The sequence below is a fragment of the Microtus pennsylvanicus genome, chromosome 15 (genome assembly GCF_037038515.1).
Source record: "Microtus pennsylvanicus isolate mMicPen1 chromosome 15, mMicPen1.hap1, whole genome shotgun sequence".
In the NCBI taxonomy this organism is placed as follows: Eukaryota; Metazoa; Chordata; class Mammalia; order Rodentia; family Cricetidae; genus Microtus; species Microtus pennsylvanicus.
In genome coordinates, this window is record NC_134593.1 from 14108012 (window position 1) to 14130130 (window position 22119).

At 54.5% G+C, this 22119-nt stretch overlaps 3 protein-coding genes across 27 annotated transcripts in view; 1 reads left to right on the forward strand and 2 right to left on the reverse strand.

Moving 5' to 3' along the window:
* Positions 1 to 3578, forward strand: part of Thtpa (thiamine triphosphatase) — a 47194-nt gene extending 43616 nt beyond the window's left edge. For 14 of the 23 annotated variants that reach the window (XM_075949547.1, XM_075949546.1, XM_075949545.1 and 11 more), the window contains 2 exons: positions 43 to 518; positions 1999 to 3578. In XM_075949547.1, the coding sequence (XP_075805662.1) occupies positions 48 to 518; positions 1999 to 2370 (843 nt within the window). In that variant the 5' untranslated portion in view covers positions 43 to 47 and the 3' untranslated portion in view covers positions 2371 to 3578. Of the gene's footprint in view, positions 1 to 42; positions 1771 to 1864 lie in introns of all 23 variants that reach the window. The other 9 variants (XM_075949554.1, XM_075949548.1, XM_075949551.1 and 6 more) reach the window with 2 other exon arrangements.
* A 1-nt stretch (position 3579) lies between these two features.
* Positions 3580 to 11654, reverse strand: Ap1g2 (adaptor related protein complex 1 subunit gamma 2). 3 transcript variants are annotated; one of them, XM_075949532.1, is made up of 22 exons: positions 11559 to 11654; positions 10985 to 11186; positions 10380 to 10504; positions 10101 to 10242; positions 9890 to 9986; positions 9657 to 9733; positions 9436 to 9531; positions 8749 to 8829; positions 7904 to 8002; positions 7698 to 7753; positions 7429 to 7542; positions 7178 to 7318; positions 7051 to 7105; positions 6848 to 6970; positions 6207 to 6296; positions 5991 to 6118; positions 5656 to 5760; positions 5231 to 5357; positions 5010 to 5145; positions 4252 to 4415; positions 3843 to 3941; positions 3580 to 3762 (listed from the first exon to the last, which is right to left on the reverse strand). In XM_075949532.1, exons 2-22 carry the CDS (start codon positions 11183 to 11185, stop codon positions 3661 to 3663), a joined length of 2358 nt encoding a protein of 785 aa, XP_075805647.1. In that variant the 5' UTR covers position 11186; positions 11559 to 11654; the 3' UTR covers positions 3580 to 3660. The 3 variants fall into 3 exon arrangements, with proteins under 3 accessions (XP_075805647.1, XP_075805648.1, XP_075805649.1); XM_075949533.1 differs by lacking the exon at positions 11559 to 11654 and adding an exon at positions 11312 to 11352; XM_075949534.1 differs by lacking the exon at positions 9657 to 9733 and having other exon boundaries at positions 11559 to 11607.
* Positions 11655 to 11837: 183 nt separating this feature from the next.
* Jph4 (junctophilin 4) lies at positions 11838 to 21279 on the reverse strand. Its single transcript, XM_075948976.1, has 6 exons — positions 20645 to 21279; positions 19559 to 20108; positions 18069 to 18840; positions 15115 to 15233; positions 14288 to 14820; positions 11838 to 13408 (listed from the first exon to the last, which is right to left on the reverse strand). The coding sequence occupies exons 2-6, from the start codon at positions 19935 to 19937 to the stop codon at positions 13325 to 13327; spliced, it is 1887 nt and encodes a 628-aa protein (XP_075805091.1). The 5' UTR covers positions 19938 to 20108; positions 20645 to 21279; the 3' UTR covers positions 11838 to 13324.
* Between the last annotated feature and the right edge of the window lie 840 nt (positions 21280 to 22119).

Consider the following 22119-nt stretch of genomic DNA (forward strand, 5'->3'; position numbering starts at 1 on the left):
CCGTTGAGCACGCAGTGAATTCTTTGCCAACCTGTGTTGCAGGTAACATGGCCCAGGGCTTGATTGAAGTGGAGCGAAAGTTTACTCCAGGGCCTGACACGGAAGAAAGGCTGCAGGAGTTGGGGGGCACCCTGGAGCACCGGGTCACCTTCCAAGACACCTACTATGATACTTCTGAGCTAAGCCTTATGCGGTCTGATCACTGGCTGCGACAACGAGAAGGTAGTGGATGGGAGCTCAAATGCCCTGGAGTAGCAGGTATCTCAGGATCCCACAACGAGTATGTCGAGCTCACATCGGAATCGGCCATTGTGGCCCAGCTGTTTGAACTGCTTGGGGCTGAGGAGCTTGGGACTGCCGGTGTGGCTGCTGTCTTGGGTTCCCTGAAGCTGCAGGAAGTAGCTAGTTTCGTGACTACGCGAAGTTCCTGGATGCTGGCCTTGTCTGGAGCCAGTGAAGAGGAGCCGAAGCTCAGAGTGGACTTGGACTCAACAGACTTCGGCTATGCTGTGGGTGAGGTAGAGGTCATGGTACGGGAGAAGGGAGAAGTACCAGCTGCCCTAGAGAAGATCTCCAGCTTCAGCACCCTGCTTGGTGAGGGAGACGGGCTCTCTGAGGCCACCCCTGCTTCTCATTTAACCTCACTGGAGACCACTCCCACCCCCACCCCCGCCCCTGCCGCCGAGCCATAGAGTATCATTTTTATAAGGGAAATTTTTTGTGGCGACTTTCTCAAAGGTCCAGTTTGTTTTCACATCTGTAAAATGGCTTTCTATTCTATAGTAGCTAATTTGGATTTAATTCTTGTCTCCAGTCTTTATCCTTGTTATCACCTCATTTAATTCCTCTAGTTCTGTGGATCAGGCCTTCCCATAAACTTCCGTTTTCTCTTTGAACTTCCTACGTCCTCATTATCCCCATGGCTTTTTCTTCAGTCCTCAGTGTAGCCCAGGTAAGGCCTTAAACTTGTGATCCAGCCGGGCGGTGGTGGCGCACGCCTTTAATCCCAGCACTCAGGAGGCAGAAGCAGGCGGATCTCTGTGAGTTCGAGACCAGCCTGGTCTACAGAGCTAGTTCCAGGACAGGCTCCAAAGCCACAGAGAAACCCTGTCTCGAAAAACCAAAAAAAAAAAAAAAACAAACAAACAAAAAAAACAACTTGTGATCCACCCCAGTGCTGGGATTGCACGTGGAGGTAGCCACACCCTCTGGACTGTGCTTTTGGCTTGGAATAAAGACAAGAACATTATATTTGTGTGGGGCTGGGTGGGGGGTACTTGGCAGATTTTTCTGTTTCCATGCTTAGCTCTGACACAGACAGCTGGGCCCCGCATTTCGGGGTTTGTGCACCCCACAGGTCCGGACAACTCTAGGAGGCTGAACCTCTTAGAAACCACACATGGTATTAGTTTCCCGCTGTGGGTCAGCAGGCCGATGCCCATTCTCAACACTGGCAGCCGGTGGTTAGACAGGAGATGCTGTGAACGCCACTGCGCAGTTCCTGTTCTCCATTTTCCCTAGCATTTGGTTCTCTTCTGTACTTCCCTGTATGCGCTTCATCACCAAGCAAGCGAGCTTGGGCTTGCCTAAATGGGACTCTTGATTGGGAGAGAAGTGGTATGTGAAATGGCTTGGCTCCCCTGTCTTGGTGGCACAGGGTGCCTCCCCATCATTTCTCAAGGCTCAGACTTGGCTTTGAAGCCACATAACTGCGTAAATCTTCGGGCTCACCCCTTTGCAGTCCACCTGTGGAGTGGGTGACATAGAGAGGCTGCGGTGACATAGAGAGGCTGCGGTGACATAGAGAGGCTGCGGTGACATAAGAGGCTGCGGTGACATAGAGAGGCTGCGGTGACATAGAGAGGCTGCTTGGGTGGCATCTGGGTTCTTAGTACTGTGTTGCAAATTTTGGAGTCCTGGCTGGGTGGGCAGGGAGCAAAGCGAAAGCGTGTTTAGTGGTTGCATCTGTCTCTTCCCTCGCTGTCCCCTTCCCTGCAGGAGTGCCAGCACAGGAGACGGCACCTGTCAAGCTCATGGTATACCTCCAGCGCTTCAGGCCTCTGGACTATCAGCGCCTGCTCGAGGCAAACAGTTGCAGTGAAGCCACGGGGGACTCGACATCCTGACCGTTTCTGGGAGCAGGGTTCACTCTCTATAAGGGAAGGGAACTCTCCGAAGCCCTTCCCTTCCAACAGGGCCACTTTTGTCTCCGGTTCCACCTGGTCTTTCACCCATCCTCAGCTCCCTTCTTTTGAGCCCTCCCTCACTGCCTCCCTCATCTGTCAGATGCAATCTGTGGGCCGCCCCTCTCCCCTGGCCGCTAAGCAGCCTCCATTGATTTCCGCTCGTGTTTATAGGATTTCCACTTAGCTGTGATCAGTAGTTAAGCACAGGAAAATCCCTTGCCACCCCCCCTCCCGTGGTCGATGCCATTGATTCTGCCAGCAGCTCTGAAGCCGCCTTACAGCTGAGTTAGAGATGCGGGAAGCAGCAGGGATTCCCCTGCCTTGGGGGGTAGGGAATAGCAACAAGGCCAGGAACCGGCTGGGAACTTCTGTTAGAGATCTGGAACTCTGCTGGGTCTGCCACTGTGCCCAGAGGGTAGAGTGCCCTAGGTGGCAGTTTAGAGACAAATTTGCTGTCCAACCCAGAGACGGAGAGAAAGAAAATCATTGTTAAGACAGGTTCCTGGGGTCTCAGGAAGTCATACATCCTGTGGAGAAGGCTCTACCCTCGCTCCTACACATTTTCTTTCTCACTAGGTCAAAACATGCCTTTCTGCCCTGCTCAGCTTTCATAGGCTGTCAGTCTCTTAGACTGTGGAGACAAACACAGGGCCAGAGTGCCACCTGCTGTTAGCCCTCAGGGCTTTTGTTCCCAGCCGAGGGTGCAGACGGATTTCAGGTGAGCTGAGGCAGTTAGGAGGCAACGTTTTAACAATCTAGAACTCCACTTGGCTTAAGCCGCGCACACCTCTATCTAACAGTGGATGCACTTGGCACCCTAGGATCGTGACTAAGTCCCCACATCCTTCTTACGGCGCAGGCGCACCTAGGGCCCCCACTGCACTCTACTGAGTGGCATGTGTGTCCCACTTCGAACAATGGAATAAGTCTCTCCTCCCCCAGCAGCCCTCAAAAACTCCCCTTTGCGGACAGTTTTCATTCAAACATTTCAGAACATATCCGCGTACAGAAAGCAGGGAGCTGATTGGGCCTAGCTGGGTTTTGAGCGCAAGCAGAGTAAGGAAGACTGTGCCCTTTGGGTGAACTTTGAAGGAGAATCCCCTATTTATCATCCTGTGCCTATGAAGAACGAGGATATGATTAAAAAACCAGATGCATCATGGGAAGGGTCATGCACAGTGAGGAAAAGCTTACAGAATCCAAGCCTGTCAATCAAAATAGAGAACCACTCAAATTATGCCACTTAGCAATGAACTCCTTCCCCTAAGACCCCATTAAAGAAGCACCAGGCAATAACCCTGGGCCCTCGAGTTCTGTGGCCGTTGCTCTTTGCAATGTATTTATGATTTGTACCACCACCGCTTTTGAATAAAGCTTCCTTGCTATTTGCAATTTATGAGTGCCTTTATTTCCATTCCTTGAATAAGATACCAAGAGCCTGGCAACACCCAGGTCAGACACAGACCACAGCAAGTTACTGCCACGTCTCCACGGGCAAGTTATCCACCTCAAAGATCTCCTGTACCGGCTGGCCAAAGTGGTTGTAGGTGAGGCGTAGCTTTAGTCGCAGCGTTGCCTACAAACAAAACAGAGACCAGGGAGGGTTAGGGCCCTGATTGTCCCCATGTCTCCTGTTCACAGGGTCTGACAACTCACCTTGTTAGGATTGAGGATTCTGAAGAGCTGGGTGATAGGAAGGCCACCCTGAGCTGGAATTGTGTCCCCACTGGGGGCCTGTAGCTGCAGCTGGAAACTCTGAAAATGGGAGGTTTGGGCAGAGCATAGTAAGACCTCTGGCTGGGCTCGGGCAGTCCTCCACGCTCCGTGGCTCCCAAACGGTCCACATCACCCTTTTCCGCTTCACTCGGTCTCCCACCCACCTCTACACTCTCTGGTCTTTCCTCCAAGAGTGCCTGTACCACCTCTGAAACCTAATTTTTTCTTCTTTCTTTTTGACAAAGTAGCCCAACTTGGCCTCAAACAGTGATTCCCCTGCCTCAACTTCCCAAGCTCTAGAATTACAGGCATGAGCTACCACACATGGCTGAACCCTATTTTTCCAAACCTTGGGCACAGCTGCCTGGCAAACAAAGTGGGTAACGTCCTCCCTCGAGGAGTTGGTGGTGGTGGCAGTGACTAAGAGCAAGGCTGGGGTTTCCAGAGGCCGCACGAAGGTCAGGTCCAGTCGGACGCCTTCACGCTCGAACACTCGGAGACTAGGGATGGGAACTGGAGAAGGGAGAGAGGCAGCACAGTGCTCAGGCTTAACATAGCACAGCTATCAGCTCACCCGATCAAAATGGAGCAAGCAAATCTCGGCTCTGCACTGCCCCCTTTCAAATGAGAAGCCAGACAAGCTGAGGTGAGAGCTGACCGTCTAGTGCGGGGACGGGGCCACAACACGACAACAAAATGCAAGATAATCATCGCCATGATACTAGAGACAAGAAGTCAAAAGTAACTGGGGAGAACTAAGTTAAGCAGGGGAGAGAGGATGAGGCGGTTGACATTTAGCTGAAGCCTGAAGAGAGAGCATGAGCTAGTCATTTGAGGTGCTGGGGAAAGAACATGAAATGTCAAGTGTTTGAGGTGGAAGAATTTGAGGGTTGAAGGGGCCAGTGGAGTGGGTAGTGGGATATGATACAGCCTGGAGCGGAAATAGGCCTGCAGCCTGGGGTAAGAACTACGACAAAGAAGGTCGTTCTAGAGAACCAAGACAGAACTGGCATGGGATGAAAACCTTTGCCTACTAAGATGGTGTCTCTGTCCTTGGCTCAGACAGAAAGTGACACATTTCCAGCTACTCCCTTTGCTGAGGCTTACCAGGGGCTGGAGGTGCACAGGGAAGGTCCAGGAGGTGGACCAAGGTTTCCCCGGGGGAAGGATCGAGAGGAGGAAGGTGCTGAGCATGCTCAGGAGTGTCATCCAGGAGATCGAGCAGATCCAAGAGCTTAGCGGCCTGGGAAAAAGGGCGGGGGGGGGGTCATGGCAGGGCGTGGACACCCCCAGAAGTCCTCTTTACTCAGGTCTACCAGCCTCCTCACCTGGGGCTCTGTGGGGACAGGGGCTGACGCTTCCAAGAGCTGGGCCCCGGCTTTGTTTTCCTTTCCTTCTTCATCAGCGTGAGGGTCACTGCGCTCCACGAGAGGCATCTTTTCCAGGATGGCAGCCCTGAGGGGATGGGATGCAAGGGTCCCTCTGTGTGAGCCCTACGGTTGCACAGAAGCATTTAGGAACAGAAGAGGGCCCTGGGCATGCGGGGTTGCATGTAGGGTTGCATGCAGGGTCGCATGCAGGGTCACATTCAGGGTCACATGTAGGGTTGCAAGTGCCGTTCTGGTTTCCTAAGACAGCAGATGAGGACTGGGAACCAGATCAATGCCAGCTATAAATGGGAGATGCTCACCACAGAGAGCAAGGTTATCTAGAAGGGAGCACTTGGGGAACATGGAGTTTGAAGCTCACGTACCTCATGTGGTCATATTTCTGGAAGAGCGTATTATACTCCACAGCCCGCTGCTGAAGCTCTATGTCCACACAGCTCCCATAGATGGAGACCACCTGGCGGATACGACTGGGCCACAACGTGGCCTGTGAGAAGCAATGGCAGTCGGCTTGCTCTTCCCCTCCAGGACGAAAGGGAAAGCGGAAGCCTCACAGAGTAAGGAGACATCTAATATACGTGGCTCAAGAGCAGATTCCTAAGGACTAGGGGGCCGGAGAGAGGGGCGTGTTCCTGGAGAGTTCAAAGACTAGGAGCCACAATGAAGGGACATCTTTCAAGGCCTGGGACTTCCTTCTTACTTGTTACCTCCCGGGAGCCGGGTGCTGAGCTTCATGAGGGCTGTGAGAGCATAGGCTCGGGTGGCGGGCAGGGACAGATGGGACTGCAGCACTTTCTCCAGCAGCGCCAGCACCTCTTCCTCTTCCACCTTCAGGAGTGGGCAACAGTTCATGCCCACAGGCCATGTCTGTCTTGAAGAGTCCTCTCCGGTGTACCTCCCACTCCTCAGCTCTCACCTGCAAAGGCTCGGTTTCCTCACAGTTACCCTCCAGTAGGAGGTCCCCATACTCGCCGATGCACCAGGCTGCCACCTGAGCCAGTGGTTGCTGTGTGGGGAAAGAGACACGGCTGAGCTAGCTGGGGGCCTCCTCTCTTCTAGACCCTACAGAGTTCTTTTACAGCAGATCATGGGGTTGGCAGGGAAGGGTTAAGCTTGTTAGCGGGCTGTCTTGGCATTTTGGTTTCTACTGCCCTCTGGTGGGCAAGCACCGAAACTATAGGGCCTGGTCACATGATGGAGCCCTGAGAAGCTTTCTGCCCACTCTATTAAAGTTGACAGAGGGGAGTTATAGATATCAGCTGGCACCTGTTAATCCACTCAGCACTGAAAGTAATAACAGAAATGAATGTATGCACCAAGCTTTAATACATCTCATTTGCTCCTGAAGACTGCCTGGGAGGCCGGCATTCTAGAACGTTAAGGAAGAAAAGTTGCATCTGCAGTTGCAGTCGGTAGGCACCAGGGCCAGGAGAGAAGCCTAAGCAAGAGGTGGGCTTTGTCCTCGACCAGCTTCTGGCTGCTATGCTAGGAGGAAAACCACTCAAATCCTAGTGCTGGAAAGGTTGGTGAGCCGGAGCTGGGGAAGGAGAGTGAGACCTGGGAGATGTCTTCTGCTAAGGCACTGTAGAGGCGGCGCACAGAGTAGGCGTGAAGCTCCTGGGCCTCCCCAATCAGCTGGGTCAGGTTGGCCACCGCGTCATCTCTCACATAGGTGCCTGCCTGGATACGGAGAGATGTGCCCAAGTCAGAGCAGTGAGCTCTGCCCGCTCCTCCCCAACTCCCCGACTACCCCGTCTCACCGTGGTCAGCACGTGCAGGATGGTGTCTATGTGCCACCGCTTGCTTGGAGCAAACCTAGGGGGACATGACTCATCAGCATCCCTCCCCAGGCCGCACCCTCTGACTCCTAGGCACTTGCCATCTCACCTCTCCGCAGCCAATAGGATGCCGGAAGCACAATCAGCCCGAAGATCAGGGGGGCAGGATTCCAGGAAGGCCTGCAGCTCCCGCATCATGGCTCGCACGTTGGAGCTGTTCACCAGGGCCAGGCTCAGCTCCAGGGCCCGCCTGGCAGGAGAGAGGCGTCCAGGCAGATGGCCCAGGTTACCCCGCTCCAGCTCCACTGACCTCAGGCACCTTGTGTGTCCTCTGCTCTGTCCCCTTCTCCCTCTGCTTACCTGCTGAGGGAGGCATCTGTTTCCTGGAGACATTCTACCACGGTGGACCGATGACGCTGTACAGCACTGTGATCGGACTGCACCAGCCGAAGCAACGACGTTAGTGCCACATACCTGGTCAGAGTAAGAGAGACCATGCCATATGAGGTCATCTGCCTGGACACCCTATGCTGCTCAGGTATAGGTAAGAGTTAGGTGGGCCAAGATGGAGGCATGCAGAAGGCCAGATGTGCAGTGCGACAGTCTAGCCAGACACCGGGGGTTGTTACCTAATATTCTTGTCATTGTTGAGCAAGAAACGGCCAAGAATGTTAACAGCTAGAACCTATGGGAAGAAGAAGATGGAGGCAGTCAGAGAAGAATCCACTTGTTCAGTGGGATCTCCTCCATGATGGGCGCTGGGGAGAAGCCAGTGACCAGGACCAGCTGGGCAGGTGGAGCCACAGCTGGAGAACACATGGGGATATAACGGTACCCGGAGGCCCGCTGCAGAGTGGATGTCCATGATGGTCAGCACTGTCTCCAATAGGACGGCATTGCCTGCGTTTCGGCTGGTGTCTGTGTTGGTGGCCACCTGTGTGGATGGCGGGAGAGGCATATCAGCACAGGGCTCAAGTTGCCCTGTGATTTCTAGAATCCTTCAGTGATATGGGAGGGTCTTCTGTTTTGTGTTGATTTCATTGGTTAATAACGAAACTGCCTTGGCCATTTGATAGGCCAGCCCTTAGGTGGGTGGAGTAGACAGAACAGAATGCTGGAAGAGGGAAGTGAGGCAATCACCATGCCTCTCCTCTCTGGGTCAGACGCCATGGAGCCAGCCGCCGGGTCAGACATGCTGTATCTTACCCAGTAAGCCACCACCTCGTGGTGCTACACAGATTAATAGAAATGGGTTAATCAAGATGTGAGAATTAGCTAAGAAGAGGCTAGAACTAAGGGGCCAGGCAGTGTTTAAATGAATACGATTTGTGCGTTGTTATTTCGGGTGTAAAGCTAGCCGTGTGGGAGCCAAGTGGTACGAAAAACAGGCCTGCTCGCCTCCTTACTACACTTCAGCCCCTAACAAAGTTCCCCAGACTCTATTGTGTTAGGACCAACCTACACACCGGGACAACAGCACAATGACACACTATGTCCTTCCTTCAGGGAATTCATTGGTGGAAGAATACCATAACGACACACTATGTCCTTCCTTCAGGGAATTCATTGGTTTCAGGGGAACAGAAAGGCAATTATGACCTCTGCATGATAAAAGGTCATGTGAGGAAGTTCTGGGTTGAGGGACCCTAAGAAACCACATGCCTAAGGGGTGCCTCTCACCTGGGCCAGCAGGTCATTCATGGTCTCACTGCTCTCTTCATGGTTCCGTCCCAGGATCCGAAGGAGACGAAGTATCTGGACCTGAGATTGGATGAGAGGGGTTTGGAGGATAATGCCATGGGTCTGTGGGCAGCGAGGGCTCTGACTCCCCCTACTTCCCACCCTTCCCTTTCACCTCCACAGATCCCTTGGCCCCTGGCAGGTTAGAGTTGTGTAGAGGTAGGGGAGTTTGGAACAGGCCTTTTTTGTTTTTCAAGACATGGTTTCTCTGTGCAGCCTTGGCTATTCTGAAATTTGTTTTGTAGACCAGGCTGGCCTTGAACTTGCATAGATGCCTCTGCCTCTGCCTCCCAAGTGCTGGAACTAAAGGGATGTGCCACCACACCTGGCTTTGGAACCAAACTGGTTACCAAACTTGATTTTCTGACTCTTCAGGGCTGGAGAAATGGCTCAGTGGTCAAGAGCATTGCCTGCTCTTCCAAAGGTCATGAGTTCAATTCCCGGCAACCACATGGTGGCTCATGACTCTTCGGTAATCACCTTCCATTCCCTACCCCCAGTTCTAGGGTGACTAGAACAATCCTGAGCTTGTCACTTGGACTATGCCAAAAACCGGACGTGACTACTGGCCATGGTGTTCCTGTGAAGTCTTTCCTGTTCTGGGGATACAAGTGAGCCTCAGCCTACCTGCAAGAAGGGATCGCTGACACCAGAGATGCTGTGCTCTGTGGAGTATCCTGTTGTCACCAGAGTCCGGAGGATCTGTACCAGCTGGGGTACTATCTGGAAAGAGACGTGCACAGGCAGCCTTGTCCGGGCATGCCTCTTCTCTTCTCAACCATCAGTCCCAATTCTTCACCCACCACCCGCGCTTGCCTGCCCCACGGCCTGCCCCTTCACTATCCCACCTTGCGAAAGTGCCTGAGGGCTGCAGGGCTTCTCTCACAGAGCTCCATGATCAGCGTGATGGTGCCCAGCAGGATGCCTGGGGTCAGGGCGGGGCAGTGAATGGTGGGCCAGGCCATGGGACAGTTTGTGTGTGTGCACCACCCTTGTCCAGGGAGTGGGTTTTCCTGATTTGCTTCTCACGTCATTTCAGAGCCAGACCAGAAGTGGATGGTGGAGGGCCTTGTGCTCTTACCATGATGGCGCTCACGGAGCAGTTTGGCACAAGGTGGGAGGAAGATGTTGGAGAGTTCGGGATCCTTCCGAATCATGTGCACGGCGGCCAAAACAGCCTGCGGAAATCAAGGGCCTCAGATAGGGTCACGAAATTAGACTCCACACTTCTCCCACAGGCCAGGTTGGGAACACCTTCTGAAGAGGCAAACACCTAGCGGTCTGCATCCCACCTTCTTCCGCACATAGGGGCTGGGCTGCAGGAGCAGCTTCTCCACCTCAGTGGCGAGGTCCCGGCACATCTCAGCAGAGCCCATGGCGCTCAGAGTGCACAGGGCCAGACCTTGAACTGCTTGAATCCCTTGGCTCAAGTCACTGTAGGGTTTGGAAGGATGGCCAGTCAAGAGGAAGAAAACTAGTTCTTTCCAGTACTGGTAGCAGGCAGCCCTCTGGGATTTTGCAGTTCCCACTCTCCCAACGCCCTGATTTCAAATGCCCCAGAACCCTCTCACTTCTTGATGCTGTTGGTAATGAGCAGATGGGCATCGTGCCTCTCATCCAATAGGAGCATCGCCCCCAGGTAGCCCACCCTCTTGTCTGTGAATCTGGGGGAGGCGATCAGTTTCAGGCACTCCATCTACAGGGGAGGAGGCAGAGCGGGAAGGGTAGTGCGAAACCACAGCACTAATTTCGCAGCCATATCCTTCTTAAGGCCAGATTAACTTGTGAGAAATCATATTTCATCACGCTCTCTTTAACCAGAAACTTAAGTGGAGATCCAGATGATGGCAGGCAGGTTTCAGGGACCTGTGTAGGAGTGAGGCTGGGAGAGGATGGGAAGGTGCTAAGAACGGGGTTGGCTAAGGAGTCACTACTAGGGTAATGGATAAAAGGCTCAGAAACTAAAGGATTTAGATGGGCGGAATGAGGCATGCCTGAAATCCCAACACTGAAAGGGAGGTGGGGATTTTCGCCAGTTCTAAGGCCAGCCTGGGCTACATAGAGAACCTTTCTCAAAATAGTACAAAAAAACTGAAGAAACACAAATGGGGTGCAGATACGCAAAGGGGCCCACTGGTCATCTTCCTCAAATCCTCGAGCTATCTCAGGCCAGTACCTGTCCAAAGTGGGCGGGGTAGCCCAACATGTGGACGTAGAGCAGTTTGGCCAGCTGGCGATGCCTCTGCAGGGGGTCCCCATCGCGGAAGGAGGCCCGAATTTGAGCACACTCCTTCTGGATCACTTCCCGTTCCTGGGCCTGAGTCTTGGCCCCGCGTATCTCTTCAATTAGGTCCTGAAGTTTCAACGAAGGCACCATCCTGAGGGCAGAGCCCGGGAGTAGAAAGGCTTTAACATGTTCCAGCCAGGTAGCCAGAATCGCCCTGTGCCAAGTTCTTTAAGAGCTTGCGTCCCACCACCACCGTAAAACTGTGCCCACATTTACCTCCCACCTGGATCTGAGAGCCACCATCCCGCCTCGCAAGGACATTCCCACTACGCAGGCGTCCTTGCCCCACCCCGTGTCTGTTTTTACTGCGCTTGCGCTAAAGCCTAGTACATTTCTCGCTTTCCTTCTCGGACTGATCGCTCATTTCTAGTTTTTCCTTCTGGATCCTTGCACTATTTCCTTTGCGAGATTTCTTGCTCCCCTTCCATCTCAGGTGGCATCAGTTTCCCGGTCGCAACCTCACCTGGCTTCGGTGTCAACTCTGCTTCTCTCCCCCCCACCCAGCACTTCCTGGTACGAGACAGAGCTGGGGATGGTGCTTGGGTCCTTCCTTCTTCCCCGCCTCTACCACGGGACCCCGCCCCTCTAGGGCCGCCCAACCGTGCTTTCTTGAGATTTCTGACCTCTGGCCTCAGTCTTTTGCACTTTGGGAAAGGAGCCTAGAATGAGGCTCCTTTTTCACCCACCCTACCAGGTGACACTCAAGAGAGCTTGAATTTGAAATCATTGCACCCCACAGAGATGACAGTCCCCCCTTTTTGGAACTTTTTTATTAATATACTTTTTTTTTGTTAAATTTCTTTGTATTTTTTTTTTCCTGCAAGACTTGGTGTTGGCGGCACGGTTGTATAACGTCAATCCCAAATTCCATGAAAGAGAAACCAGAAGTAAAGGTTGAGAAGGGAGGAAGGAGGAAGGCAGGCCAAGGAGTAAACAGAGGTTGGCTAGAAAAATAAGAAGAGAGTGTGTGGTGGGCATTCCTGGGCAAGGCCATTCCTTGAGGAAGGGGTTGGCAGGCAGCTTGCCTCTGCCTCATGCAGGGAAGGAAAGTTCCCCTGGGCTCTACCGTTCCCTCGTGTAGAGCTTTCTGTCCCCAGAGGGATCAGCCATTTCTCAAACAGGGCTCTTCACCCACTTCTCACCTGGGGTTGCCGTCCACCTCTGCCCTGCCTGGGGAGTGTGGGAGACATCAGCTTCCTTTGACTGTCTTTTGTTTTCCCACCTCACAGGACTCTGAGGTGATGGGGTGGGAACGGCTAGACTTGTTGCAGCTTCTGCTGCCCTTTTGTTCTTATCTTGTCTCCAGCCTCCAGAAGTGCTCCCCACGACTGCCAGTACTGAGGAGCGGAGTCCTCGCTTGCTCTAGTGCCTCTAACCCTCTGCAGAAGTGCCTTCTTCAGGCCCCTTGGGAGTTTAATCAAAGGCCACAAGTGAGTCCAGACCAACCAAATAAATCTTAGGGGGCAGAAAAGGGTAGAGAGGTGAGTGGCAGAGTCTGAGAGGAGTGGGCTGGCTGCACCAAATAGTTTTTTTGTTGTTGCTTTTCACATTGCTCTTGGCATGATATGCCATCCTTGGGGGTTGGAAGAGGGACTGGCTGAGGAGGAACGGAGAGGGAGCGTAGAGGGAGTTTCCTGTAGCTCACTCCCTTTTCTCCCTGGGGCAAGGATCAAGTTAGGCAAGAACTTAGCTGGGTTCTGGAGGTCTGAGTGGAGGCTTCTCTCTTGCAGTTTTCCATTTGGGCCAGTAGGCCCCAAGTGACTCAGCCAGTGCCTTGTCTGGCGTTCAGTAACTTCTTATTTTTTTTCTCCTCTCCACTCAGATTCCAGGAGACTCCTCAGGATACCAAACCCCCACCCTTGGTGAAGTTTTGACTTAAAGAAAAGGTTGGGGAGGATATGGGGGCAATGGTCTGACTTAGATTTGTGTATCTCAGAGAAGAGAGCCAACTCTGTAGCTCTGAGGGAGAACAGCCCTTCATATGTAAACAATCTAGAGAGAGAAGGGGTTGGGTGGGAGAGAAAACGAGGAAGATCAGAGACAGGTCCAGAATAAGTGAGACCATCTCAAAGAAGAGAGGGAACGGAGAAGCAAGAGACAAAAAGAAAGGGGCACAGAAAAAAAGGAAAGAGAGAGAGAGAGAACACAAAGTAGGAGGGGAAAGAGAAAAAGGCAGGTCAAAGTGGGTGGAGAGGCAGGCAGCCAAAGCCAGGAGGCCAGGATGTTGCCTCAGGTGAGCAGCTGGGAGAACAGGAACGCCAGGCTGAGGTCCAGCAAGGCCACGGCTCCCACCACCAGGGGGTTGGCAGCTCCCTAAAGAGACAGAGGGTGGAGTGGGTTCAGTCCTTGAAGCCAAGTGCTAGGTCCCACCTCCCTGTCCCGGCTTTAGTAACAAAACCGAAGGGTCCCAGAATCCTCCCTGCACAGGTAGGAGTGGAAGAGTCCACCCTCATTTCAGATCATGAAGCACCTCCCTTCTTCCTACACAGGGCCCTGGCCTCACACTCTGAAGACAGACAGCACTGCCTCCTCCCACCCACCACCACTCTCCCCCATCCTCAGCACATCATGTGGGCAAAGCAGAAGGTGCCTGGCCTTAGTAGCAGACATTGGCAGCAGCAGCCAGTACTGCAGTAAGGCAGAGGGAGGATGTGGTTGCTAGGAGATGGGAGAAGGCCTGGAATCCAATCAGAGCAGAGGGTTCTGGAGAAACTCTCCGCCTCTCCCGATTTTATGCCTCTCCCCCCATTCCCTTCTTCCCAGGAGAGGGAGGGTGAGTGAGGGTTGGGAGGAACAATTTTTTCCTATTTCTGGGCACCAAAGAGAGAAAGTATGGAGGTGGGGGTGGGGGTGGAGCAGGAAACCGGGGCGGGGAAATCATATGGAAGGAGAGCAGGAAAAAGTGGTCTGATTCTTCCACTAATTCTTAGTTTTAGCTAAGGGTAGGTTAGTTAAGTGCCTGGGGTCTGTTTACTAACCGCCCCCTGAGAAGGCTGGACTTGAAGGTCTCCAAGGTTCCTCTGAGCTGGAAAGTTACCCCCTCTTTTTTTTTTTTGAAGTGGGATATGGTCCAAGACTGGCCAGGTAGAGAGGAAGCTATGGGAAATTGAAGTCCCTCAGGGGGATTATACAGAAGTCTGGAAGGGGTGAGAGCTTTGCAACTAAGAGGGCATAAAAGGGGGGGGGGCTCACCGGCTGGGCAGGCCTCTCGGTGGCAGCAGGCTCCTCAAGCTCTTCCATCAGGCACCCAGCATCAGGACCCCTTGAAGACAGGCCCCTCAAAACTGGTGTGGTGGCAGGCTCAGACTCTGAGCCTCCTGGGGCCCTCAGTTGGGGCAAGGACTCTTCATCTTCCCCCTCCTCCTCTCGAAGGCTTCCTGAACTGTCACTGCAGCCTCCGAGAAGTGGGGAACCATCTCTGGGTCCTGGACCCTGCATCCCGGCCTCATCCTCAGCCTCATAGCCGGCTAGTTCTTCTGCCTGCTCCCCAGGACCTCCCCACTCCTCGGGCCAAGCTTTAGGACTGGAGAAGGGACCCCAGTTCCCTCTAGGAGGCAGTGGGCTCCGGCAGGCAGGGGCTCTCCAAGGTTGGTGGGAGTGGGCGGGGCTGCTGGGCAGTTCCGGAGAGCCCTCTGAGGGGGTCAGTCCATTCTCGTATACCCCAGGGCTGTCCTCATCCAAAGGCTCTGTGTCAGAACCGCCTGAATCATGTCTGGGTCTGCGGCCTGGGCAGGAACAGCTAGGAATCAGTGGGGTTTAACTGGCCAGGAGCCAGAGACACTTGCAGCTTGATTCCTTGATTAGCACCTTCCAGGGTTCTGGTTACCTCCAGGCTCAGAGTTTCTCATTACCAGACCCCAAACCTTCCATTACCTTGCCTCATACATGCTCAGGTCCACCTCCAAGACACCCTCCATCCCTTTGTCTTTTCCACCCCCAGATCTCCATGTCCCCCACCCGCAAGTGCCTCTCCAGCTCCCCAAGGAACTCTCCCCTCCCGCAGGATACCCGCACCTCACCTGGGGCCTCTAACATGGGTTGTAGGTCCTGCGCTATCAGTTTGGCCATTCGCGCTGCCTCCACAGCCTTCTCCGCGACGCTGCTGGCTGCCACTGCTTTTAGGAGGGCGTCTGCTGCCCTGTTGGGTCCCAGGGACAGGGACTTGTCTGACTTCCCGCCATATCACTTTGTCCACGCTCTGTTGCTCCAGCCCCTTCCCCTCTCCCGACCACATCACATCTGCCTGATTTGAGCTTTCTCTGGAGTCCTCATGTCTCTACACAAAGCAGGCTGCGGGCCGGGACTGGTTTCTAGGCTTAGTCCTGGGCTGTATACCTGTCATCACACCCTCTCCTCGCACGCCCTTCCACCCTTAGGTCCTGTAGTAACACTTCACTCTTCCAGCTGCAGGGCCAGCTCCCCTCCTCGCAGCTCTGTTATCCACTGCTGGACTGCTCCTACTTAATGAGCCTGTGCTTTCTTGGCAACTGCTCCGCAACCCTGTTGCCTTCAGATCCTACCAACCCCTCCTGCCCCCTAGGGTCACTTTTCTGTGGGTGTAAGGCACTGTCCGGTACCCTTATTTTGCTCTGATCGTGATGATGCCCCCCACCTAGTTCAACCGCCCTTTTGTCTCTTTCCATTTCCAACTGTAAACCTCTTTATTTAACCCTACTTCATCCGGTCTTGATTTCCCTGCCGGGAAAGTTTTCATCTTGCTTTCGTTTGGCCTAATCTATTGTCACAGCCTTCTCCTTTGTTCCTGGTGCTGCCTCTGCCCACCCCAGTGCATCTCTGAGATCTAGAACTCTCTCTCACAGCCGGATCGCCTTTCCCTGCCAGTGTACCCGCTGTCTCACTTTCGCAGTTCTGCCCATGTAAATCCAGTCCGCTTTCTGTACCCCACTTGCTGTCCTAGCCTGCTCCTCCTCGTGTTCAGTTCGCTTTATTGTCAGCCCTCGCTCCATCACTGCTTCTCAGTTCTCTGTTTTCAGATGCTTCCTCAAGTCTCCCCTCCATTCCACCCTCTGCTGTTGGGTGGTTTAGAGTCCTCCAGTTGCTGTAATCTGGACTGAAGCGAGGCACAAAGGAGCAGAAATGACCAGATAAACTTGCTATGGGTCTGACTCTTTTTTGTCATGGGCCTTCTTAAAAACCATCCAAGGAAGGCAGTTTGTGTCTGGTGGTTGGTGGCGTTCACTATACGTCTAGGTGAACTTCCTACTGTGTACGCTGGGCATATAGTCAGCTTCCCTCCTTCAAAGCTGCTGGGCTTAGGACTTCAGAGCCTACTGGGAGGGACATGATAACCCTGTTGTATTCGGGGTTTTGAGAATGTTTATGACTAACCCTGTCCTGGAACTGAGCTGTTCTGAGTGGCTCTGAGGTTCACCCTTGGGTTGGACTGAGTTACGTTGATGGCCACAAATCTGTGGCTTTTGACATGGAGGGTGTGGATTATCAAGTCTCGGCAATAGACTTCATCTATGCTCAGGCATCAGGCCAGACTCAAGATACCTGGCAGATGTACCTGCTGCTGAGGCTCTACTGTTACCATGGCAGCCAGCAGCCAATCAGGGTTGCCAGGCCTGTTGCTGGGGAGACCAGCCAGCTTCTTCCCACTGCCTGATCTTCTAGTTAGTGAGATCAGTTTTTCCCCCCTGCACATGCCTCCACCCTGCCGAGCCCAAAATGCTTCCTGATGCTCCGATCTCCCTCTGTCCTGGCTTACGGCGCTAGGTTCTAGTACCCATACGCTCAGACACATCTACAGATGCATATTCTCTGTCCTAGTCATCTCCTCAGGATGTTCACACACGTTCATACTTAATCATATTCACACATGTGCACATCAACAACAGCCTGCCCATTACATAATTCAAAAATTAATTGATACATATTTGGGCATATCCTGATCACTGGCCCTCAAATGGGTGTGAGCCATACAAAGCAAGGGTCTCTGAGTTCCATTCCAAATGAATTTTGGTTATTCTTAGGTCTGTGTTATCTAATTCAGTGGTCAGAATCCATAGAACTATTAAGCACTCAAAATGTCACTGGTCTCAAACAGAACTGATGTGCTGTAAGCGAAAAATACATGCAACGTTTTAAAGAATCCAGAAGGAATGTAAATTATAATTGGTTAAAAAATAAAATTTTTTGGAATATGGCTTAAATACAAATATATTATTAAAATTTATTTAACTTGTAACTTGTCTCTTTTTAATCTTTTTTCTTTTTCCCTTTTTTTTTGAGACAGGGTCTCTTTTTGTAGGCCTGGTTGTTCTGTAACTATCTCTGAAGACCAGCCTCAAACTCAGAGATCCGCCTGCCTCTGTTTCCTGAACACTGGGATTAAAGGCGTGTGCCAACACAAGTGGCTTATGTTATATTCTTCTTGGTCATTACTGCTTTAGATAACAAAGCTCTGCTGCATGGAAATGTACTCTGATGTACTGAAAGAAAAGTCTTCTTTAGAGGCAAGACTCCTCCCTTCAAACCGAAGCAGAAGGAGGCAGAGAAAGGCAAGCTGGTAGACAATGGAGTTCAGCTGTAAAAACTAGACCTCCGCCAGGGCCAAGGCTGAAATAAAGTCAGCCTGGAAGCTAGTGAGGAAGGGACCAAGCTGTTCTGTCCAGAATGGATGCTCCCAGCCTGAGGCCTGAAGCAAGAGGAAGACCAGGGAGGTTTCCGGACCTGCGCAAACAGTGTCCACTGTCCCAGCTACAACAAAGGCACACGTCTCCACAAAATACCCTGGGGTGCAGTCTTACTACCTCCCTCCAACACTCAGCCACCCAAAGTTACACCCACATCCACCTATAGCCTCAGGTCTAAACATGCCAACTCCATAGGCCTGCTCATGCTTCCCCAGCAGGCTGTAGGCCTTGGCTTTTAGCTCTCTTTTAAGCATAGCACCCAGAGGGTCCTCTCCTCTTAAAACCCCTCTCTGATCTATGCACCAGATGCCCACCTGGCAGCAGCGATTTCCTGGCGCTGGCGGGCAGCACTCACAGCTCGACGGGCACCTTCGACAGCCCTGTCCACCTTCTCCTTGACTTTGCCCCGTCTAAGGGCTAGAGGCAGGAGGCTGCGGACACGTCCCCCGTGCACCAGCCGGTTGCGCTTGTACTTGCCCTCCTCACGGGAGCCATCGGGCCGGGTGGTGCGTCCATATCCGTGCCTTCGGTTGCCCAGCCACTCGCCTTCATAGCGCAGCCCGTTGGATCTCTGGCTCACTCCATAGCCACTGCGCCGGTCTGCACGCCACTCACCAGCGTACACCTCAGTGGCTGAGCCCTCGATGAGGGCGGGTGGCGCTGGGATAGGGGGCCCGCTGGCCTCAGAGCCCGGGGGTCCTGTACTGCCAACTTCGCTGCTCACCTCGCTGCGTAGAGACCCCCTCTTGCTGCCCAGGGAGCTGCGGCGCCCACCAGCCCGGAGCCCGCTGAGCAGCAGTGACCGGCGGAAGAATCCACCTGCTGCTGGAATGCGCTTACGGGAGGACGCCCCATCGGCGTCCCCTGGCCCCGCCAGCACGAAGCCACCTCGAGAGCCAGAGGCTGGGCTGCCTCCTTCATCTCCTGGTAGGGGTAGGGGCGGAGGTGGCGTCGGGGGGTCGCTGTGGCCCGAGTCCAGGGAGGTGCGGCGGGGTGAGCGCAGAAGCGCCGCCTGGTGGTAGGGTACACTCTGGCGCACCCCGTAGCCGTGGCGCTTCCCGGCCTGCCACTGGCCTTGGTAGGTGCCTGTGGATGTATAGGAGTTAAAGAGTCAGAACACTTCACTGGGCTCCCAGCCCCAGCAATCCGTGGTCCCAAAGCCCCTGGAAGCCCAAGCGACAAGTGAAAGGGAAGTAGTTAGCGTGGAGGTCTGGGAAGGGACAGGCCAGGCTTCGTTTGGTAAGTGTGGAAGAGCAGATGATGATATGTAGGTAGCATAAAATGCGTGGATTTTTGGCAGTGTCAGTGGACTGGGGAAAGGCAGAGGAACCAGCAGGCTGGAGTGTATGAAGGACAGGTGGCCCAGAGGCTGTGATGCACAGGCTGACAGGTGGTGGTGTGTAAAAAAATGGCACGTGACAGACAAACAGGACGGCAGAGCACAAACTGACTGGAAGAATACGTTAGATGGAGAGGGGTCAGACAGGTAGAGAGGGTAAGTGGAAGGGGCAGGAAGATAGGGGTGAGGGAGAAGCATGCAGGAGACTGTCAAATGAGGAAGTATGACTTTGGTGGTGATGGGAGAGGCAGGAAGATGGGGGCTGGGGGGGATGGTGTGGTGTGAGGGACACACGGGAACACTGGAAACAGAAGGCTGGCGCACCGCACGCATATGGCTAGGGATGGAGGATGGAGGAAGGGAATAGCAGGGCGTGGAGGGCGGAAGGCTGGGGAAGGCACACGCGCCGCAGGCCGGCGGGAGGCGCACGCGGACGGGCAGACAGTAGTGGGCCGGGCCCCGCACCTCCGTCGGAGTAGGTCTCGGTGCCGTAGCCGTCCTGGAAGCCGTCCTTCCAGAGCCCGGCGTAGCGCAGGCCGGACACGCTCTCCCACACGCCGCTGCGCCCCTTCAGCCCGCCCAGCCACTCGCCGCGGTAGGTCCAGCGGCTCTTGCGCTCCACGCCCAGCCCTTCGCGCTTGCCCTGCTGCCAGTGGCCCTGGTAGCTGTGTCCGCCGGGCCCCGTGAAGACACCCAACGACTCGAAGCCGTGCGCCCAGCAGCCGCTGTACTCTCCCTGGGCGCCGGGCCCGGTGCACACGCCGTAGCCATGTGCCCGCCCCGCCTCCCAGCCCCCCACGTAGCAGCCCCCGTCGTCAAAGTCGAACTTGCCCCCGGGGGACATGCATGTAGTTGGCGCGGCCTCAGCCCCCCGGCGACTCAGCGCATCCTGGGGCTGGAGAGCCGGCTGGGGGCCTGGGGGCCGGGCGAGGCCTGGGGGCGGGGGCAGTTAGACCGGGGCTGGGCGGAGGGGCCCCAGCGCGGGCAGGCAGGGCCGGACCCTCATCCTGAATGGCTGCGGAGAAAGAGGGGTGCAAGTAGAGAGCGAGGCAAGTGGAGAGCGAGGTCCCCTTCTTTGCCTGCCGCTCCCCTGCCGGTGGCTCTAGGGCATCAGCACCGCCCTCCAGCCCTCCTCCCATCCCCCCTGGGCAGCATCTTTCAGCAGCTCCTAAGTCGTGAAGGCAAGGGGGCTTTCCCATCCCTCCCAACTTGTAGAGGGTGCCTCCCGGGACTTGGGGTCCCAGCCCCGATCCCGAGCCCTACTTCTCCAACCTAGAACCCCAGAGTGTGGAGTGTGGATGGCAGTTGGAGGTGGGGGACTTGGGAGGGGCCTGGGGCAGGGTCTTCCGACACCTGCTTTCCTTGGCTATATGGACCCCTCTGCCTTGATTCTTTGGCTTCGCTAGCAAACCCGGGTGCGGGGGAGGCGGAGGTAAAAATGTAGCTGGAAACCCAGACCCAGGTGGGCCGATGGTAGAATGGGGATGTGGGGGGGGGGCGGTGAGGGTAGGGGTGGGCAGACTGGCGAAAGGGAGGGGACAGGTTACTCACCATGTGGGTTGGGGCTCAGGCTGCCTCCCGGGCGCAGTTTCCATGGCAGGGTCCCTCCACTCACACCTCACCCGGACAAGCCAAACCCCCTTCCCTTCCGGAAAGACTGCCACCACCAGAGAAGGAAGGTGGGGGAGCTTTGGGAGAGTCCCCTCTCTCTTCGGCTGAAGGTGCAGGCTAGTGTTGGGGGTGAGATAGTGGCAGGGTGGGGGTGAGAATGAATGTAGGGGGAAAAAATCTGCCTTGAACGGAGACAGCAAAGAGGAGCTGGGAGCTAGATGGGAAAGAGGAGGGGGCTAGCAAGAGGGGGTGTTTTTATTTTTTTCTTCTTATGGTTGGGAGAGGGAAAAAAAATCAAAATTCCAATTCCATCCCAGCACAAATCAATGTTTGCTCCAAAGCATCAAGGGGGAGGCTGGGCCAGGCAGATTTAAAGGGGCAGAGAGGAGCGGAGCGGAGAGGGTGGGGAGAAGAGTCAGTGGCAATGATGGGGGGGGGAGTGGAGGGAGGATGCCCAGGCAGAAAAAAATGGGGGCTCACTACTCCTGAGGTGAGGAAGAAGGCAGGTGGAGTGGAGAATGGGAGGCTCCGAGACCCCCACGGTGGAAAGAAACCCTGGCATGCAGGCAAGGAGTGGAGTGAGGCGGAGGGGAGGGGAGAGGAGCTTGGGGGAGGAGTCGGCGCTTCAGATGGGGAGGCAGGGGGAGGCCAGAGCCAGGTGGGGGAGGAGAGATGCTGGGGAGACCGGGAGAGCGAGAGGGATGTAAAGAATGAGGTGCAGGGGTGATAAGGCGGGGAGGGGAGATGGGGGAATACACCCGGCATGGATGATCTAGTCCAGTGCTGATGAGAGAGGGCTAGGGAGAGAAGAAGGGGAGGACGAATGGAGGGGAACAGAAACAGATAGGGAGCCGACGAGAGCGAGCGGAATCAGGGTTGGGATGGGAGGGAGAAAGCTCTGCAGAGAAAGGGCAGCATGGGAATAGAAATCCATCCAGGCAGGAAGAACCCAGACTGAGACAGGAGGCCCGGAAGTGGTGTTTGTGGGGACCCTGGAGAGAGGGATGAACCGGCCAGCTGCTTGGCCCCAAGCCAGGAAGCATTTGAGCTTGGATATGGATACCTCAGTCCATTCATCTCAAATTCCTCTTCAAGGTTGTGCCCACCCTCTCACAGTTTCTGAGGCAGCTTGAAACGGGGCCCTGCCAGGAAGCCTGGCCACGCGAATACGCACTATTCTCTGTCTTCACCAACTGTTTTTGTCTGGTTGTCCCTCTGAAGGAAGTGTCGATATTTTAGCGTGTGTGTGTGGGGGGGGGGGGGGTCAAGTTTGAGGAGGCTATCAACATCTTGGGGCTCTGGAGTCTTCTATTTTGCAGCATAGAAGTGAGGATACATAGGTGCTTGAGCAGGCTCTTGCTGTGGCCCTTCAGCCTATCACCCCCTTTCCCTGTCCACTCATCAGAGTGACAGTA

Excerpts from the sequence above, each read along its gene's own strand:
- Jph4 (XM_075948976.1), bottom strand. The coding sequence starts at position 19,937 with ATGTCCCCCGGGGGCAAGTTCGACTTTGACGACGGGGGCTGCTACGTG. Across the intron at positions 14,821-15,114 it reads ACCCATGTTAGAGGCCCCAG|GCCGCAGACCCAGACATGAT; the intron begins GTGAGGTGCGGG and ends GTTCCTGCCCAG. Across the intron at positions 13,409-14,287 it reads CCGAGAGGCCTGCCCAGCCG|GGAGCTGCCAACCCCCTGGT; the intron begins GTGAGCCCCCCC and ends CTGTCTCTTTAG.
- Ap1g2 (XM_075949532.1), bottom strand. The coding sequence starts at position 11,185 with ATGGTGCCTTCGTTGAAACTTCAGGACCTAATTGAAGAGATACGCGGG. Across the intron at positions 8,003-8,748 it reads TGAATGACCTGCTGGCCCAG|GTGGCCACCAACACAGACAC; the intron begins GTGAGAGGCACC and ends CCATCCACACAG. Across the intron at positions 6,119-6,206 it reads AGGAAACCGAGCCTTTGCAG|GTGGAAGAGGAAGAGGTGCT; the intron begins GTGAGAGCTGAG and ends CCACTCCTGAAG.